The 21,613-nt window shown below is 44.2% G+C and overlaps 1 protein-coding gene across 1 annotated transcript in view; it reads left to right on the top strand.

The window, feature by feature from the left end:
- Positions 1-21,613, top strand: part of disp3 (dispatched RND transporter family member 3) — a 333,206-nt gene that overhangs the window by 69,940 nt on the left and 241,653 nt on the right. Inside the window, exon 3 of the mRNA XM_070860919.1 lies at positions 889-1,025. Within this exon, the coding sequence (XP_070717020.1) occupies positions 889-1,025 (137 nt within the window). The remainder of the gene's footprint in view (positions 1-888; positions 1,026-21,613) is intronic.

Here is a 21,613-nt window from a genome sequence, read left to right as displayed (position 1 = left end):
GTTCACTTAAATGGACAGATGGGGCCTCAGTTTAATGTTTCATCCAAAAGACGGCACCTCCAACAGTGCAGCACTCCCTCAGCACTGCACTGGAGTGGCAGCCTAGATTTTGTACTCGAGTTTCTGGAGTAGGACTTGAACCCACAACCTTCTGAGTCAGAGGCAAGTGTGCCACACACTGAGCAAAAAGAAAAGTACTTATTATTTCCATTGTTTCATTGTTCACCTTTTTGAGGCCGGTCACTTCCACATATCCTCCTGTAGTTGGCAGCATAGGATAAGTGCTGCTATGTTCTTCATCACTATTTATCGTCTCCATTCTTGGCCAGCAAGAGGCAAAGGACACTATTCTCTATTCATGTGCCATGCAGATTCAAAACTGGGGACAAGGTATTTAGAAGAATAGTTGAATTGATGGTTTTATGATCTTGTTGGTTGACACTGCAACCCTGTAGGAACAGTCTTCTCCAGTTTCAAACATGCAACTTTTGTGAAACATAATATGGCACTGAAGAGGGGAGCACTTCAGGACACTGTTGAGATCAGCTACTGCCATTTGTTGTTTTTATAGAAATTTATGCATAGAAGGAGGCTATTTAGTACATTGTGTTGGTGCTATCCCCTTTAATCCAATTTCACTGCTCTTTCCCTGTATTTTAATGTTATCATCTTTCAAGTGTTTAACTAATTTCCTGTAGAATGTTTTGATTGACTAGTCACCAATCACTAGCTATGACACTGCATATTCTAAAATGTCTTCTGCTGTGGTTAAGAATCAATAGTGGTGGAAATATACAGATAAATATATTTGTAGTGATCAACATTGTGGGAATATGGAGCATATATTTGTATTGATTAATGTCCTCACTTTGTTCATTATTTCTGCAGGAAAGTGAAAGTCCTGTATGGTGGAACAGACCTGTTCGACTATGAAGTGAGACGGACATTTAAGAATGACATGTTGCTGGCTTTTATCAGCAGTGGGTGTATAGCAGTCCTGGTGTACATTCTCACCTCATTTTCGGGTAAGTGTTGCTCCCCATTTTAACCATTACTATCTTTTCCTGTAGTATGCAATGTTTTTTATTTCCATTTCCTTGCCTTTATCAACGCCACTCCGCAGATGGCCACTAGCAAGTGCTGGAAGGTAGCACAGGATAGTTCCAGCTCTAAGTTTGCCGCCTTCCTGTGCAAGAAGTGCTGACCCCTCATTATCTCTGTAACCCCCTCTAAGATCTCAACGCTTCTCCGGTTCTGGCCTCTTGCACATCCTCTATTTTCATCACTCCACATTTGGTGGTCGTGCCTTCAGCTGCCTTGGCCCCAAGCTGTGGAATTCCCTCCCTAAACCCCTCAGCCTCTATACTTCTCTTCCTTTAAGTTGTTCCTTAAAATCTACCTCTTTGACCAAGCTTTTGGTTACCTGTCCTAATGTCTCTTTATGTGGCTTGGAGTCAAATTTTGTCTGGTTAAGCTACTATGGAGCACCTTGGGATGTTTTTACTAGGTTAAAGGTGCTATATAAATGCAAGTTGTTGATGTTGATACCTTGTATGGGATCAACAATTGTCCATATGGAGAACTGCAGACCAAAGTGTCCTGCCATTCATTTAGGGGCATTCACACATTAGGTCACTTTGACTACTTCAGCTTTCGCATTTAATGAACTTTCTCCATCTCCCTTCATATTACAAGACCTCTTCAACTTATCTGGGTACCCGTACCACAAACCATTATCTGACCAAGAAGGGCAACAGATGACCTAATCCCAATTCTCCCTTGCCAACTGATGTGTATACAAGATTAGCTCATGCCAATCAACCCTCCTCATAACAGCTAAAACTGAGAAGTCTTCCTTCATTAGTCGTGAATCTCCTCGTCACACACAGCCAACAAGACCACACGGCGCAACGGTCGATCCTTTGGGGAAAGTGGTCGTAGGAAAATATATATGTCACGTGGAGAATATGGGCTTGTTCTCTGACTTATGTATTGCATAGAATTGCATGATATTTATAGCACAGAAATAGGCCATTCGGCCAAACAGTTCCATGTCCGTGTTCATGCTCCACACGAGCCTCCTCCCACCCCTCTTTATCTAACCCTTTCAGCATATCCTTCTATTCCTTTTTCCCTTGTGTGTTTATCTAGCTTCCCTTTAAATGCAACAATGCTAGTCGCCTCAACAACTACTGATGATAGCAAGTTCCATATTCTAACCACTCTCTGGGTAAATAAAGCAATTTCTCCTGAATTCCCTCTTGGATTTATTAGTGACTATCTTGTATTTATGGCCTCTAGTTCTAGTTCCACTTGCAAGCGGAAACATCTTCTCTACGTCTTCCCTGTCAAAACATTTCATAATCTTAAAGACCTCTATTAGGTCACCCCTCAATCTTCTCTTTTTTAGAGAAAAGAGCCCCAGCCTGTTCAATCTTTCCTGATAGGTATAACCTCTCAGATCTTGTATAATTCTAGTAAATCTTTTTAGCACCATCTCCAGTGCCTCTATATCCCTTTTGTAATATGGAGACCAGAACTTTCCCAGTACTCCAAGGGCTGGATTTTCGGTTCTGGTAATTTCAGGGCGGTAAAATTTGCACCGAGAAATGGCTTGCGTCCTCAGCCACAAAATTCATTAGCTGGGCCCTGAGTGTGGATCGGAGTGCTAATGGAGGTGTTCTCTTTTAGGACGCTAGACCAGCTGAGCAAGCGGAAATCGCAAGCTAAACAGCTGGCATCGGAGCTCCCTAAGAGAGGCTTGGGGGGGGGGGCGGGGGTGGCCTGAAAAAAATACCAGAAACATTCCCAATACATAACTCATACCACCACAACATAAATCGCAAAAAAAAAGAAAAAAAATCACACTTACCCGAGGTCGACATTACTTGCCTCGCTGCGGCTGCTACAGCTTGGAATGCCTGCTTCCACAGGGATTCCCATTAGGGCGCTCTACGGAGCGCTATGGGTCGGGAGGCAGCCAAAAATCAAGCTGGTGTCGCAACCAGGGGCGTTACATACCCGCTCGCCACTTGCGGACAGTAATATTCCGCGCCCTTTCCAAACCGGCACCGGATTTCCCGGCTGGGTGCTAGAAGCTGGCTGTCCGCCCGGAAGTGCTTACCACTGCCATTGCCACCCCTCCGGGGCGTTAACAGGGGTGGCAGAAGACCGAAAATCCAGCCCCGTGTGTGGTCTAACCAAGGATTATTACAAGTTTAGCATAACTTCCCTGCTTTTCAATTCCATCCCTCTAGAAATGATCCCCAGTGCTTTGTTTTTTTTTATAGTACACAAAGGAACGCTCTTTGCCAGTGATCTCCCTTGATGGATGATTGTTACATCTGCGATGTTACTGTGAGACTTGCATTTCCTATATATGGATACAGAAACTTATATGGGGTGTACTGATAAATTTAATTTTTTTCAAAGCCTTAAATAGATAAATAGAAGACTTTCTAAAGGCTGTATGGAGCAAAAGACCGACTGCCAAAAACCTATGGCAGACAAAATATATGAGGAGCTTTGGCAATTTGTCAGCTCTTGCTGTGTGCCCACATAAGTAACTAGCCTAGTTTTACCTCCCATCACCAAGTGGTCATTACATTTTCATCCTTTTACATTGCTATCAGATGTAGTCCTTTTGGAGGAATACGTGTAAACAGCCAATGTGCAAAATTTTGGCAGCCAGGCCTTGATGATAAACAACAGAAATGGATTCAGGACAAATATTCACATTGAATAAATTGACAAGATCTAATTCCAAATACAGCCAACCAGGTGCATTAACATTCCTCAGGTTAACCTTAATCAGCCATGGCTCAGTTGCTAGCACTCTCGCCTCTGAGTCAGCAGGTTGTGGGTTCACAAACCACTCCAGAGACTTGAGCACAAAATCTAGGCTGACATTGCAATGCTGGAGTGCTGCACTCAGGTGGACGTAAAAGATCCCATTGCATCATTTCAAAAAAGAGCAAATGAGTTGTTTCTGGTGAACTGGCCAATATTTACCTCTCAATCAACACCACTAAATCAGATTATCTGGTCATTACCACATTGCTGTCTGTGGGACCTTAGTATGTACATTACAACAGTGACTACACTTCAACAATACTTTATTGGCTGTAAAGCGCTTTGGGATTTCCTGAGGTGCTGTGTAAATGCAAGACTTTATTTCTTTAACCTCGCCACAGAACAAAGGAAATTCCTTATAGACATCTCAGAGATATGATTGGTGAATGCCATTTTTACCCTAAATATTATTGTGCACAATTTTGGGAACCTTCCCCTGCTCCCAATAATAATAGGATACAAAAGCAATGGAAAAGGTGCAGCTTAGATCCATTAGGACGTTTACAGGGATGAGGGCTTTGTGATTATAAAGACAGACTTGAAAAGTTGAAGGTTTTATCATTACAACTAATAGAGTGACCCAATAGAGTTATTCAAGATTATGAAGGATTACATTAAGGTGTCAGATGGGTTCTAATGATCGTTGAGACTGGAACAACAGGGCACAAATTTAGGATAATCACAAAAATAATTAAAAGGAGATTAGGAAAATTGTTTTATGCAGAAACTAGTTAGAATGTATAATTCTATGACACGGACCATTGTTGAAGCAGAATCCACAAGTACTTTCAAAGGGCATTAGTTGCTAACAGAATAGGAATAATAAAGGGTATTGGGAACGAGCAGGAGTGGGATTAGACGGGGTGACACAGGCACGCACACCACGCACACACACACACACACACACACACACACACACACACCATGCACATGCACCCACCACGCACCCTCACACACCACGCACCCTCATACACACCACAACAAGCACCTGCACCCGCACACACACCACACATACCCCGCTTGTACTTGCAAGAAGGATTTCTAAACTGAGATCAAGAACTGAAAACCTCTCCATTTCCTTTCCATCTCTCCATTCAAGAAATTTACATCAGATATACCTGGTCCTGTGTCATCCTGTCCCTGCGCCATCTGGAGTGATGGTTAGGACTGGGAATATTGGCCATCTGTTGTAAACTAGCTAGGACAACAAGGTCAAGGTACATATGGGTAGAGGCATGCAATGTAAGCAATTATACTATCGATCAATGTCAAATTTAGATGTATTCAGACATTTAGTTACAAATAGTATTTTCAAAATAACCTACAACAGTGAAACTCTCTTCATTTAAAATATAAATGATTAGCATAGAATTTAAATAGTTTCCCCCACCCACACTCGCTCCTCCCCAGCCCCAGCACAGCACTCCAAATATTCTCTCCTCCTCTCTTGAAGGGTGTTATTATTTGCAGGGGCAGCTCTCCTAAGTAGCCATTCTCTGTGTGTGAGCCTAGACAATGATTGTTAGCAGGTTATCCGTGTCCTTGCACAGCATCCAGCCATGGACCATTTCAAGCAAGGTCACTGAGTTGTAGCTCTGTTATTCCCACCCCAACCCTCCCCCCCCCCCCCCCCCCACCCCCAACCCCAACAGGACTTCTTAGCCCAGAAGTACAGAGGCTATTAATCATAGGGCTAGAATTTCCATAAAATCTGCCACCGCCAGATTGTCACCCAAAAAATCGCTAAGTTTATTAAATTTAGCACACAAAAAAGAAAAAATTCCGCCCGGCAGGAAAAATGGGTCTTACACACAGATTCTCGGCAGAAAATGCGATCTTGGGCAAATTGGGCAGTTATTATTCGAATTGGGCGTTACTTCCTCAAATTTAGTCCGAGGCTGTGGGTTGGACCTAGGGAGGGGGAGAAAACACACACAATATTTTTTCCAAAAAATAAAAAATCGGAAAACATTCTTGGAACCCTTTTCCACTTAATCGCTGTAAAAGAATTGTAAAAGAATTATAAAAAAAGCGTGAACTTACTTTTATTTGCAGGGCTTCATTCCTTCCGCCCAGCTCCAGCTGGTTTCTTGTGGGTGTTTTTTTTCTACTCACCGCTGAGACCAAACTTGGATGGTAGAGGTTTTTTCGGCGGTGCACACCGGCAGTCCGCTCCCCAGCGGTATTTCAAAATCGCTGGCGGAACTCTTTATGGAAATTCTTGCTGGGTGGTTTTCCGACGAAAACGAGCAATACCGCCAAAAAACCCGGCGAAAATGGTGTAGAAATTCTAGCCCATAGAATATTCAAGCACAGAAGAGGACCAATCAGCCCGTCTCGTCTGTGCTGGCTCTTTCGAAGAGCAATTCAGTTAGTCCCACTCCCCTGCTCTTTCCCCATATCACTCCACAATTTTTTCTTCATTTTTTTAAAAGATCCAATTCCCATTTGAAGCCTACTATTGAATCTTTATCCACCACTCTATCAGGCAGTGCATTTCAAATCCTAACCACACGTTTCATAAAAAAAGTTTTTCCCTCATGTCGCCTCTGTTTCTTTTGCCAACCACCTTATTTCTGTACACTCTGGTTATCGACCCTTCAGCCATTGGAAACAGTTTCTCTTTATTTGCTCTATCTAAACTCTACATGATTTTAAACACCTCTATCAAATCTTCTCTTTGCTCTAAGGAGAACAACCCTGGAATCTAGTAATTCTCTTCTATACCCACTCATTCCTAAACTGTGGTGCCCAGGATTAGACACCAGTCCAGCTGGGGTCTAACCAGTGCTTTATATAAGCTTAGGAAAATTTCCTGGCTTTTCTACCCAATGCCTCTGCTTATAAAGTCCAGGATCCCATATGCTTTATTAACTGCATTGTTAACCTGTCTTTCAAAGATTTGTGCACAAATACTCCCAGGTGTCTCTCTCTCTTCTTGAACCCCCTTTAACATTGTACCATTTAGCATGTCGTGTCTCCTCATTCTTCCTACTCACACTTTTCTGTGTTAAATTTCATCTGCCATGTATCCACCCATTCCTCCAGCCTGTCTATGTCCTCTTGAGGTCTGTTACTATCTACCACACTGTTTACTACACTTTCAAGTTTTATGTCAGCTGCAAATTTTTAAATTGTGCCCTCTACCCCCATGTCCAAGTCAATAATGTACCAGTATATCAAAAACAGCAGTGGTCCTAGTACTGAACTTTGGGAATCTGCACTGTATACCTCCCTCCAATCAGACAAACAAACAGTCATTCACCACAACTCTCTGTATTCTATCCCTTAGCAATTTTGTATCCATGCTGCTACTGCCCCTTTTATCCCACGGGCTTCAATTTTGCTAACAAGTCTGGTATGTGGCACTTTATCAAATGTCTTTTGAAAGTCAATATACACAACATCAGCTGCATTGCCCTCATTCTACCTCTCTGTTACATCATCAAAAAACTCAATCAAGTTAGTCAAACACGATTTTCCCTTAACAAATCTATGTTGACTCTCCTTTATTAGTCCATGGATGTCTAAGTGGCAGTTCATTTTCTCCCGGATTATTGTTTCTAAATGCTTCCCTACCACTGACTTTAAACAGACTGACCTGCAATTGACAGGTTTATCCTTCTCTGCTTTTTTGAAAAATGGTGTAACATTTGCAATCCTCAAGTCCTCTGGCACCACCCCAGTATCTAAGGAGGATGGAAAGATTGTGGCCATGACTTCTGTAATTTCTACGCTTACTTCTCTCCCTCTCCCCTTGCATCCCATCCATCTGGCTTATCCACTTTAAGTGCCGCCAGCTTTTCTAGTACCTCCTCTTTATCTATTATTATCTCATCCAGTATGCTCGCAACCTCCTCGTTTACCACAGCTTTGGAAAACACCATACAAAGTATTCATTTCGAACCTCAACCTTGCCTTCTATCTCCACCGATAGATCTCCATTTTGGACCCTAATTGGTTCCACTGCTCCACTGATGATCCTTTTACTATTAATATGCCAATAGAAGACCTTTCAATTCCCTTTTATGTTAGCCACCAATCCGCTCTCGTACTGTCTCTCTTCCCCTCTTATTTCCTTTTTCACTTCTCTGTACTTTATATTCAGCATGATTCTCCCTTGTATTATCAAGCTGACATTTGTCATATGTCCCCTTTTTCTGCTTCATCCTATTAGAACATAAGAACACAAGAAATAGCAGGAATAGGCCACACGGCCCCTCAACCCTATTCAATAAGATCATGGCTGATCTTCGACCTCAACTCCACTTTCCCACCCGATCCCCATAACCCTTGATTCCCTTAGAGGCCAAAAATCTATTGATCTCAGCCCTGAATATACACAACAACTGTGCATCCACAGCCCTCTGGGGTAGAGAATTCCAAAGATTCACAACCCACTGAGTGAAGAAATTTCTCCTAATTTCAGTCCTAAATGGCCGAACCCTTGTCCTGAGACTGTGACCCCCACCCCCCACCCCAGTTCTAGACTCTCTAACTCTTTTGTCATTGATGGACCAACCTTTGTTGAGATCAACTAATGCAGCAGTGACTAATGACCTTCTTGCCTGTGTGGCTCAGTACCACAGAACATGCACTCACTAAGCCATGAGTACTGCAGTGGCGAAACAGCTCTGATATTGTGATGTGTGGTTTATACTTGAATACTGGAGTTCCAGTCACAAACTAAAATTACAAAGGTAAAATTGAGAACGAGCAACAGATGTGTTCTTTAATATATTCTTCTTATCGTATAATAAGCGAGCAGTTTAAGAAAAACCTTCCAGAATATAATTCATTGTGACAAATTGGCATAGGGCAAATAAGTATAGTATTAGGCAGTCCCTCGTATCGAGGATGACCTGCTTCCATACCAAAAGGGGATGAGTTCACAAGTGTTTCAATGAGGGACCTGACATTCTAGGTCCCAAACTACATATTGAAGGGTGGAAGATGCCTGTGCGTGGATTCTTTTAACATGGGGTGGCCGTTGCACACCAGCCACCACACGGGGGTAAGATCAGAGAGATGAATGCGTGACGCAAAGATCGGTGTGGGAGAAATGTGTTTCGATTCATGGGGCACTGGCACCAGTACTGGGGAAAGAGAAAATTCTTCCATTGGGACGGGCTTCACTTGAACCGTGCTGGGACCAATCCTGGCGAATCAAATAACTAAGGCTGTAGATAGGGCTTTAAACTAAATAACGGGGGGAAGGGAAAATTTAAAAAGTCAGAGAAAGAAGGCGGCAGTCGTGTAGGGTAGCGATATGGGTAATGATAACCAGAGTGTGACAGGAAGGGACTGTTATAAACATAAGAGTGCATCAGAAAGTAGAGTCAGAGTAGGAAAAAATAGTAAAAAGACTAAATTAAAAGCTCTTTATCTGAATGCACATAGCATTCGTAACAAGATGGATGAGCTGACGGCACAAATAGAAGTAAATGGGTATGGTCTGATAGACATTACAGAGACATGGTTGCAAGGTGACCAAGACTGGGAACTGAATATTATGGGGTATTTGATATTTCAGAAGGATAGGCAGAAAGGAAAAGAAGGTGGGGATAGCTCTGTTAATAAAGGATGAGATCAGTGCAGTAGTGAGAAATGATATTGGCTTAGAAGATCAAGATGTAGAATCAGTTTGGGTGGAGATGAGAAATAATAAGGAAAGAAGTCACTGGTCAGAGTATTCTATAGGCCCCCTAACAGTAGCTACACTGTAGGATGGAGTATAAATCAAGAAATAATGGAGGCTTGTAAGAAAGGTACTACAATAATCATGGGTGATTTTAATCTTCCTATAGATTGGACAAATCAAATTGGCAAAGGTAGCCTTGAGAAGGAGTTCATAGGGTGTATTAGGGATGGTTTCTTAGAACAATCTTGTGGAAGCAACCAGGGAGCAGGCTATTTTACATCTGGTAATGTGCAATGAGATCCGATTAAGGATCCTCTAGGGAAGAGTGATCATAGCATGTTAGAATTTCAAATTCAGTTTGAGGGTGAGAAACTAGGGTCTCAAACTAGTGTCTTGAACTTAAATAAAGGCAATCACAAAGGTATGAAGGCAAAGTTGGTTAAAGTGGACGGGAAAATAGATTAAAGTGTAAGACAGTAGATAAGCCGAGGCAGACATTTAAAGAGATATTTCATAACTCTCAGCAAAGATATATTCCAGTGAGAAAGAAAGACTCTAAGAGAAGAATGAACCATCCGTGGCTGACTAAGGAAGTTAAGGATGGTATCAAATTGAAAGCAAAGGCATGCAATGAGGCAAAAGATTAGTGATAAGCCAGAGTATTTGGAAAGTTTTAGAAACCAGCAAAGGACTACTAAAAAAAAATAGAGAGAAGATAGATTGAGAGTATTACTTGCTAGACAGTAAGAGCTTCTACAGGTATATAAAAAGGAAGAGCGTAACTAAAGTAAAAGTTGGTCCCTTAGAGGATGAAACTGGGGAATTAATAATGGCAAACAGGGAAATGGCAGAGACTTTGAACAAATATTTTGTATCAGTCTTCACGGTAGAAGTCACTGAAAGCATCCCGATAATAATAGATAATTAAGGGGCTATAGGGAAGGGAAACTTAAAACAATTATCACTAGAGAAAAAATACTAGGCAAACTAATTGGACTAAAGATGGACAAGTCCCCTGGACCCGATGGCCTGCATCCTAGGGTCTTAGAAGAAGTGGCTGCAGAGATAGTGGATGCATTAGTTGTAATCTCCCAAAATTCTCTGGATTCTGGAGAGGTCCCAGTGGATTGGAAAACCACAAATGTAACACCCCTATTCAAGAAAGGACAGAGACAGAAAGCAGGAAACTATAGACCAGTTGAATAGGTTCCCACTGGTTCTATAGTTTAGTTCCACTCCAACAGGGAGCTTGTTGAGTGTGAGGTGGAGCATAGCAGCGAGGAAGATCGAGAAGAGGGTTGGCACGATGACGCAACCCTGCTTGACCCCGGTTCGGAAGTTGATTGGGTCTGTGGTGGATCCATTGGTCAGGATCACGGTTTGCATGTCGTGGAGCAGGCGGAGTATGGCAACAAACTTTTGGGGGCAGCCGAAACGGTGGAGGACGCTCCATAGACCCTCGTGGTTAACAGTGTCAAAGGCCTTTGTAAGGTCAAAGAAGGCCATATGGTGGTGTTCCCTGCATTTCTCTTGCTGTTGTCGCACCGTAAAGATCATGTCCATTGTGCCCCGTAGTGGACGGAATCCGCAATGTGATTCTGGGAGGAGCTCCTCAGCCACAGGCAGAAGACAGTTAAGGAGGATCCTAGAGATGACTTTCCCTGTGACTGACAAGAGGGAGATTCCTCTGTAATTGCCGTAGTCGGACTTGTCCCCTTTTTTAAAGATGGTTACGATTACTGCATCTCTGAGATCTCCTGGAATGCTCTCCTCCTTCCAGATGAGAGAGATGAGGTCATACATTTGTGCCAATAGTGCCTCTCCGACGAGGTTCAATACCGCCTCCAGTGCGTCAGCGCAGCCTTCAGCCACCTAAGGAAGAGAGTGTTTGAAGATCAGGCCTCAAATCTGGCACCAAGCTTATGGTCTACAGGGCTGTAGTGATACCTGCCCTCCTGTATGACTCAGGGACATGGACCAAATACAGTAGACACCTCAACTCGCTGGAGAAAACCCACCAACGATGCCTCTGCAAGATTCTGCAAATCCCTTGGGAGGACAGGCGCACCAACGTCAGTGTTCTCGATCAAGCCAACATCCCCAACATCGAAGCACTGATCACATTTGACCAGCTCCCTTGGGCGGGCCACATTGTCCACATGCCGGACACAAGACTCCCAAAGCAAGCGCTCTACTCTGAACTCCTGCACAGCAAGCGAGTCCCAGGTGGACAGAGGAAACATTTCAAGGTCATCCTTGATAAAGTGCAACATCCCCACCGATACCTGAGAGCCCCTGGCCAAAGACCACCCTAAGTGGAGGAAGAGCATCCGGGAGGTCGCTGAGCACCTCGAGTCTCGTCGCCGAGAGCATGCAGAAAGCAAGTGCAGACAGCGAAAAGAGCATGCGGCAAACCAGACTCCCCTCCCACCCTTTCCTCCAACAACCGTCTGTCCCACCTGTGACAAAGTCTGTAATTCCCGAATTGGACTGTTCAGTCACCTGAGAACTCACTTTTGGAGTGGAAGCCAAGTCTTCCTTGATTTCGAAGGACTGCCTATGATGATGATAGACCAGTTTGCCTAACATCTGTCATAGAAGTAGCAGGATATTTAGAAAATCATAATACAATCAAGCAGATTCAACATGGTTTTATGAAAGGGAAATTGTGTTTGACAAATTTGTTAGAGTTCTTTGAGGATGTAATGAGCAGGGTGGATAAGGGGGAACCAGTAGATGTAGTCTGTTTGGATTTCCAGAAGGCATTTGACAAGGTGCCACATAAATGGTTACTGCACACAATAAGAGCTCACTGGGTTGGGGGTAATAAATTAGTATGGATAGAGGATTGGCTAACTAACAGGAAACAGAGGGGTCAAGTTTTGGCCTGAGTTGCTCCTATTTTTTTGGAGCAACTGGTTTAGAATGGAGTATCTTAGAAATTGCAATTCTCGACATTTAGTTTGCTCCAGTTCAAGTCCGTTAGAACAGTTTCATTTTGGAACAGATTTTTTTTTCCAAAAGGGGGCGTGTCTGGCCACTTACGCCTGTCTTAAAAGTTTAGGCAGTGAAAACTTACTCCAAACTAACTTAGATGGAGTAAGTGTAGATTTCTTTTTGCTCAGAAAAACCTTGCCTACACTTTAGAAATCAGACGTAGGGAAAGAGGGTGGGGGGAGAAAGGAAGTAATTAAATTCTACAAGCATTCAACAGTCTTACTTATACAAATAGAGTAATCCTGAATCAAAAATTATAAACAAAGCAAATACAAAATATTGAATATTCCTACCTGTGTGAAGCAGCAGCAGCCTTCGAGCTGCGGTGCTACAGGCAGGCCTTCCTTACATGTAGGAGACGGGCGGCGTCAGTGGCTCGACGGCAGCCGAAGAAACAGGAAGCAGCCTTCGTGCTGCGAGGGAGGCTGAGGCCATTTGGCCAGGGGACAGGGTAGACGTGCAAAGTACCGGGTGGGAGAGGCAGCCAACTAGCCAGTTTGAAACTTAATTTTGTAATTCCAGAATGGGTGCTGCATTGTCAACACCATGGATTATGCAATGGTTCACCAACAATTCACTGCATAGGAGAGAATTGATTAGAGCTTACCGCACCAGGAACGTCATAGCCCGTAGGCTGATGGGCAGGAGACCTTACCCACATCAACAATATCGAGCCAGGCGCTCATACCTGATCATGAGCGAGGCTGATTGTGTCAAAAGGCTGCGTTTCCGCAGAGAAGTTGTCTTTGAGATCTGTGATATGCTGAGAGTAGATTTGCAGCCCAGAAGCATAACGCCAACTGCATTGTCTGTTGAAGTGAAGGTAACAGCTGCCCTTGCCTTCTTTGCCTCGGGATAATTTCAGGCTACAAATGGAGATGTGTGCGCCATCTCTCAACATGCAATACATGCCTGCATTTACCAGGTCACGGCTGCACTGTATGCGCGGAGGAATGACTTCATCAATTTCCCAATGAACGCACAAGCGATCCATGAGAGGGCTGTGAGCTTCTTCAGGATTGCTGGCTTCCCAAAGGTACAGGGCTGCATTGATTGTACCCACATAGCCTTGCGAGCACCTGTGGAGGATTCTGAGCAGTACAGGAATAGAAAAGGTTTCCACTCCATCAATGTGCAGTTCGTGTGTGACGGCAAGCAGCGCATCATGTCAGTCGATGAGAGATACCCTGGCAGCATCCATGATGCGTTATATCTGACATGTTTGAGCAGCAGCCAGAAGGGCAGAGCTGGCTACTGGGAGACAAAGGGTACGGCCTGGCCACCTGACTCATGACGGACGGAAGGTGACCGTCAATACAACATGGCGCACATTGCGACGCGCAACATCATTTGAGAGGACCATTGGCATATTGAAACAGCATTTCCGATGCCTGGACCATTCCCAAGGTCACTTGCAATACTCTTCTCAGATTGTTGGTCACTTCACTGTTATGTGCTGCATGCTCTATAACTTAGCCATCATGAGGCAGCAGGAGCTGGTGGTGGAACCAGAAGACCCACATAAGGGGCCAGTGCCTGATAGTAATTTGGAAGAGCAGGATGAGGACGATGACGATGATCAGGAAAGCATGCAAGTGCCTGATGCCAGAGCAAGAGGTCAGAGGAGGGCCGTACATCATGCTCCTTTAACGATTGCTCGAGCCCTGCGCCAGCAGCTCATCCGTGACGCTTCAATTATTGATGCCTGAGGGCTCTGCGATCATTGTTGCGCATGGACATGTTTATTCTTTGCAGTCGTTCCCATGTTGTGTTGTGTTAATGGAACATGATTCAGTTTTAATGAAAAAATATTTTATTGAAAAGTTAACGTCATAAAATATTTGTTGCATCAAACTTTACTTTTTAATATGATTCTTGAAGATCACTTAAAAACTTTAAGATCACTTATAAACTTGTAAAGTTACAAAACAATTTCAATGTGAAAAATCTTACACTCTTAAGATCACTTAAACTTCAAGATCACTTTTTAGGTGCAAAATTAAATAAGATACAAAATGAGAGAGCATTTACACTATAAGATCACTTAAAAACCCTAAGATCACTTATAAGTTGTAAAGTTACAAAACTTACAAAACAATTTCAATTTGAAAAACGCTACTACAGCTACATCAAGAACAAGAACAAAAGCAACAAAGAAAGGCTGCAACTATCTCTCATCCACATCTCAGTGAATGCTCACTTCTTCATGGGGGTCTCATTTGATTGGCGGAGCTGTGTGCCCTTATTGCAGCAGCTACCTCCATGACGGCCTGTGCCGCCACTTGTATGCCCTCCCTGACGGCCTGTGCCATCGATTGCACTCCCTCGGATATTCCCTCCCTAAGTTCCCGTGTCATTACTGCTATTTCTCCCGTCAGGACCGTCACCTCTTCACCCACTGCACTGACGCTACCGATGAGTGATCGGGTAAGCTCATTGGTCTCCATACCCAATGCCACAACTTGAGCCGCATCTGTTGAACGCTGCATCTCAGGAGAGCGTGTCTCCAATCTCCTTCTCCTCTGCCTGGGTCTGCCTCGCGGCACCACTACACTGGGAGGTGCGGGCAGGGACAGTGGGACACTCGGTGTTCCAAACGGCACCACTACACAGGGAGGCGTGGGCTGGGATGGTGGGATGCTCTGTGTTCCAGACGACAATACTAGAGAGAGAGGTGCGGGCTGGGATGGTGGGCGTCGGTGTTCCAAACGGCAGCACTCGAGTGCGAACCGTGGGCTGGGATGGTGGGTGAATGGGTGTAAACTGCTCCATTATATCACTAGCACCACTGGGACCCGCAACGTCTAAATCAAAACCATGGAAGGTGGAACCAGAACCTATGCGAGTGGGAGGCGCAGGCTTGGATGGTGGTGCACTGGCTGTAAACTGCTGCATTACACCAGCAGCACCACTGAGACCCGCAACATCAGAATCAAAACCATGGAAGGTGGAACCAGAATCTATGCAAGGGGTTGAAACTCTGATGCCCCTTAATGGGGGCTCATAAACATTAATTTAGAAGCTCTCCCCTGTAGACATTTTAGTCATCGCCGCCAGAATCCAGTCTGGATTGTCCGCATTTGGTTGTACTGGTTCTTGTTCTGGATCTTCAGGGTTGGCATCATCATCATCATCATGTTCTGCAAAATACATTAGAACAGTCAAATGTTTAACAGCAAGGGAGGGGGCAGGATGGGTGGCATGAGTACTCTCACACATAGCAGGCCAGGCAGCAGGTTGATTTGAAGGGCCACGATGCATTTTCAGAACTTACCCTCTTCCTCACGTGCAGGCCCAGCTTGTGCTGTACTGATTGCTTTTCTCCATGTACGACTCATCATAGCAGCTACCCTCTGCTCCAAGGGTGTCAGTGGATGCAGATTGGGCATGCCTCCTCCTGTTCGAGTTGCTTCCCTTTTGTTGTGGGCCAATTTCTTCTGCAAAGAGTAAAATATAACTTTTACAGAGTGCGTCTTTCTGCAGCGTGGGACATACAGATAGTCACATTACAATTACGATTACATTAAAAAATGAAAATATTACTTACATTAACTACTTGACCAAGGTCGTGCTATTTCTTTTTACACTGGCTTCCAGATCTCATGGTATGCACCACTGCGCAGTAATCTTCTGCAACTTGGTTCCAGCGTTTCTTCATTTCTTTAGGTGGCACTTTTATGCGACCTCTGTTGCTGGTATCTAGCTCGTACCATCTCTGCTCAATGACGTTGACTAATATCTCCACTTCCTCATGCAAGAAATTATTTGTTCTTGGTGGACGTTGTTCCATTGCTGTATTGAATTGACACGCTTATTTTTCAAAACACAGTCCTTATTTTGCATGCACCTGCAGCACCTGTTCTGGAAGTTTAGCAGCGAAAAGCAGCACTCACTGATTTCAGCAGGTGATTTCTTCAAAAGTGCTGCTAAAAGCACTCCTTCAGACACCAAAAATTTAGCAAAATTCAATCTCAAGCCTTTCCAGAGGTCCAGGAGACAAATCAGCACTTTTCTTCAAGTTCCTTTAAAAATGGCCGAGTGCCAATGTTTATGGGCTACTGCGCGTGCTCGCGCGTTCCAACGTGCACGCACAGGGTTGCTGGCATGATGTTCTCTCATTTGACAAGCCCCACCCCCTGCACTTGCAGAATTGGTGCGACTCTGTGGCTCCGCCCCCCGCTGATGTCCACGCCGCGCCGAGCTCCGAGGGACCTGCAGGGAGCCCAAGAATTGCAAGGTACATTTTTGTTGCGCTTTTAGGCGCGAAAAATGGGCGTCCATGAACGGCGCGGCCCAAAACTTGACCCCAGAGAGTTGGGATAAATGGGTCATTTTCAGGTTGGCAAACTAGTGGAGTGCCATAGGGATCAGTGTTGGGGCCTCAACTATTTACAAGCTATATTAATGATTTGGATGAAGGGACCAAGTGTAATGTAACCAATTTGCTTATGATACAAAGATAGGTGGGAAAGCAAGTTGTGAAGAGGACACAAAGAATCTGCAAAGGGATATAGATAGGTTAAGAGAGTGGGCAAAAATTGGGCAGATGGAATATAATGTGGGTAAATGTGAGGTTATCCACTTTGATAGGAAGAATAAAAAAGCAAATTATTGTTTAAATGGAGAGAGACTACAAAATGCTGAGGTACAAAGGGATCTGGGGGTCCTTGTACATGAAACACAAAAAGTTAGCAAACGGTTACAGCAAGTTATTAGGAAGACAAATGGAATGTTGGCCTTTATTGCAAGGGGGATTGGGTATAAAAGCAGGGAAGTCTTGCTACAACTGTATAGGGCGTTAGTGAGACCACACCTGGAGTACTGCGTACAGTTTTGGTCTCCTTATTTAAGGAGGGATATACTTGCATTGGAGGCGGTTTAGAGAAGGTTCACTATGTTGATTCCTGAGATGAAGGGGTTGTCTTATGAAGAAAGGTTGAGCAGGTTGGGCCTGTACTTAGAAGAAGGAGAGGTGATCTTATTGAAACATACAAGATTCTGAGGGGGCTTGACACGGTAGATGCAGAGAGAATGTTTCTCCTCGTGTGGGAATCTAGAACTGGGGGCGTGGTTTCTGAATAAGGGGATGCCCATTTCAAATGGAGATGAGGAGGAATTTCTTCTCTGAGGGTGGTGTATCTTTGGAACTCTCGACCCAGAGAGCTGTGGAGGCTGGGTCATTGAATATATTTAAGGTGGAGATAGACAGGTTTTTGAACAGCATGGGTGTCAAGAGTTATGGGGAGCGGGCAGGAAAGTGAAGTTTAGGCCAAGACCAGATCAGCCATGATCTTATTAAATGGCTGAGCAGGCTCGGGGGGCCAAATGACACATAAAATAACAGGTGACAATAAGCAGCCACAAAAATCTCTTCCCAAGCTCTGCTCATGTGGTTTGCAAGATTATGTTTGGCCCTTGATTGTGTAAGAACTTTATAATTCACCCAATGTCATCTTTTATTATATAGTGCACTGTAGTTATGTTAAAGTGATGCTTATGCAAAATTGTTCATGGAGCACAATGGAATTGCAACAGATTTATCTTTAGCACCCGCTGAACACATAATTCAGAGTCTGAGCTCTGAGAACATAAGAAATAGGAGCAGGAGTAGGCCATGTGGCCCCTCGAGCCTGCTCTGCCATTCAGTAAGTTCATGGCTCTCTGAGAATGCAGTTTTGACATATTCATCAAACTGCCATTGCTCCAACTGCTAGTTGTATAATCTTTTAAAGGACTTTTAAAATCTATTGTACCCCACACCACCCACCCGTCTAAAAGTAAAATAAATTAGTTGAACGCTATGGTGATATGTTAATGCCATGGAGTTAAGGGGGTGAGTGTATGTTTGACGCCAGCTCCACTCAATTCCTGACCTGAGACACCCTGAGAAGTGAGGTGCTGAGAGGATGGTGCAGCATCTTCCTATGAGAGATAAGGCTAAATCAGATGGGATGGGCATGTTTGGGTGGGACCAGCGTTTGCCAACAGCTGGTTGCAGAGCGAATTGGTGGCCATTTGACCCTAAGTGTGAAGCCCTGACCCAAGAAATGAAGGAAAAAAGGAGTTGCATTTATATAGTGCCTTTCACGACCCTGGGACATCCCAAAGCAGCCAATGAAGTATCTTTGAATCACTGTTGCAATGTAAGAAAATGCGGCAGCCAATTTGCACGTGGCAAAGTCCCACAGACAGCAATTAAATAAAGGCTGCATCTTTTTGTGCTAGCTGAAAGGCAGCTGTTTCTCTGATTGGCTCTCCATTTTCACATAACCTATTGCTGATTGGTCCCCTTGGAGGATAAGCTACACCCTGAAGTTCCTTTGTAATGTGTAACTGGAACCGCCCAGCCCAAGTTCTGAGTGACTTTCCAATTTGTAATTCGATCCATTTTGACTTCAGAAGCCACAGAGGATAGATCTCCCCAAAAGCCACCAAGTTCCAGCCAAATCCATTACCCCAGCACAAGTGCTGCCTCTGCCAGCTTAAGACCATTACCCCAGCACATGTGCTGCCTCCTCCAGCTGAAATCCCTTACCCAAGCGCAAGACCTTTTACACCCCCCCCCCCCATAGATGGGGCATCATGTGCGGATTGTTAACAGGTTTATTGGGTATGAAGTGAATAGTGACAGTGTCATGACTTCGGGATTTCATCCACCCCAACGATGTCCCTTGTAACACACGCTCGGGCTTGCGCTGTGGGTGGCTCAGAGGCTCGGCAGATGCGTTCGGCTGCTGTTGAATGGATCGGAGGCAACGTGGTGTTGGACGCATGCGCAGAAAAGGGTTAGCGGGAATTGCGCTGGGGGGGCGGAGTTGGTGATATTTGTCCTAACTCTTGCTTCTGCGCATGCATCAGGAGACACATGCGCAGAAGGGAGACTTAGTACAAATAGTTACTCCGTTAAATAAATGACCAGATAATCTGTTTGAAGTGTAGGTTGAGGCATAAATGCTGTGCGGAACACAGGGAGAACTCCCTGCTGTTCTTCGAATAAGATCGTGGGATCATTTATGTCCACTTGAGAAGGTAGATGGGGCCTCGCTTGGACGTCTCAGCTAAACGACGGCACCTTCAACAGTACAGCACTCCCTCAATACAGCACTGGAGTGTCGGCCTAAATTACGTGCTGATGTCTCTGGAGTGAGGCTTGAACCCACAAGCTTCTGACACAGAGGCGAGAATGCTACCAGAATGGAAAATTAGATTAAACTAATTTTTATATCTTATTCTAATGATATAGCTCCAGGAAAAATTCATTGTGGAGGATGGGTTATTACCATTTATTTGTACAAACAAAATGATTATTCCTAAGGCATTAGTCATATAAATATAGAAGGGCTTTTGTTCACTGTAATGTTCCAATGCATTGGTCGGTGTTGCAAAGGGACTGCTCACTCCCCTTTTTCTTAAAGTGATCTTGAAGATGGAAGGGATGGATTTTCTGAATGCTTGTCCAGTGTAACAGAACTTTGCAGTAAGACATCAAGGGCTGGATTTTAGGCTTTTCTGTTTTCAGGGTGTTAATGGCGGCGGGGCAGGAAAGTTAGTGGCCGGAAATAGCTTGTGCCTTAGTTGTTAAGTTTGGGCATCTGGGTCCTGTGTCGGGGTGCAGCACTAAGGGGTGGGGGAGGCGGGGGCGGCTGTGTGTGTGCGCGAGGGCGAGGGGGGGGGGGCGGCGGTTGTGTGTGTGTGTGCGGGGGAACCTAAAAATAAAACATAAACATTCCTAAGATGTTGCCCACGCCACCGTAGCACAAATTGCACAAAAGATTAAAACAAAAAACACTCTTACTTTAGGAGTTCATTACCTTCCTTTCTGCCGCCGGGATCATTCGACCGCTCTGATTTCCCAGTTGGTCATTGAGGACACACTTCCGGTTAGATGGGTCGGGCGAGACTCAAAACTCCATCGGTGTCACAACCATGGGCGTTGCACACCCACGCAGCTCTTCCGGGTTGTACTGCTCAGCGCTGCCGCAAACCAGACCGGAGGATTGCGGCGGAGCGCAGGAGACCTCACCGCCGTCTTTCACGCCGCTCTGGGGCGAAACCCGGAACAGAAAGGACCAGAAAGTCCAGCCGAAAATCTATAAGTTAGCACATTGGTTCAAAATAATAATTACACTTTCAATAGATGTCAGATTCTGAAGTGAATTTCATGAAAAGTGGCTTGTTGCATTGTCTTGGAGATCTGTGTTGCTGTCGTCTTTGCGAGAACAGTAACACTGCACAGACGGAGTTGAACAATTGTACCTGTTTTACCCATGACAAGCTAGCTGTTCTCAAGTCATAAGCTGGGGCAGTGAAATTACTGGAGAGGTTAATTACATGACCTGCCAGCCCCAATGCAAATAGATGTGAACACTTGTTTCATTTCTTCCAGAAAATGTGGCTGTAGATCTTAAATTGAGAAAATATTTATAGTAATGCAAGAATAAATATTATAAACACTAGAAGAATAGTGTATTATTAACCAGTTTTGAAAGTGCTTTTGTTGCATGTGAAGCACCATACGTCAGAGCTCTGACTGTAATCCCCCTGCATTGAAAACTCTTGAGTGTCTCTGAAAGGTGGTGAGCCATCACCGTCTGTTTATCTCGTTTTATGTGAACAGAAATTAATCAGTGCACTATTTTTAGTACACTGGTTAATATGCCCACATCAAATTTCTGTGCGCTATTTTAAAAAAAAATTAGCCCAAGTTGGTTTAAATAATCGGAGAGGAAGATTTTCAGTGTTCCCTTTCTATGGGAAGATTGTGCAAAAATATATGAAGAGCACGTTTACAATGTTGCTATAAATAGCTCCCCTCCCACTGCCCACTTCCCACAACAATAGTGTTCAGAAGTCAGAAAGATCCTGACAGAACACCTGCAAAATTTGACTTCTCACTTCAATATCTCAACATTCTTTCTGGGGTTTTCACCTCCGATCCTGATTTTTTGATCAGATCTTTGAGTAAATCTATCAAAAACCATCTTGTTTCAAAACAGCTCCAAATTCTTCCAACGTTGAAAATTAAGTAATTCTGCACAGTTTCTGTTCATAAAATCAAAGAAAAATTAAGACACAGAAGGAGGCCATTCGGCCCATCATGTCCGTGCCGGTTGAAAAAGAGCT

This window comes from Pristiophorus japonicus, chromosome 18, assembly GCF_044704955.1.
Source record: "Pristiophorus japonicus isolate sPriJap1 chromosome 18, sPriJap1.hap1, whole genome shotgun sequence".
In the NCBI taxonomy this organism is placed as follows: Eukaryota; Metazoa; Chordata; class Chondrichthyes; family Pristiophoridae; genus Pristiophorus; species Pristiophorus japonicus.
The sequence above is the reverse complement of the archived record's forward strand: the minus strand, read 5'-3'. Positions and strand labels throughout refer to the sequence as shown.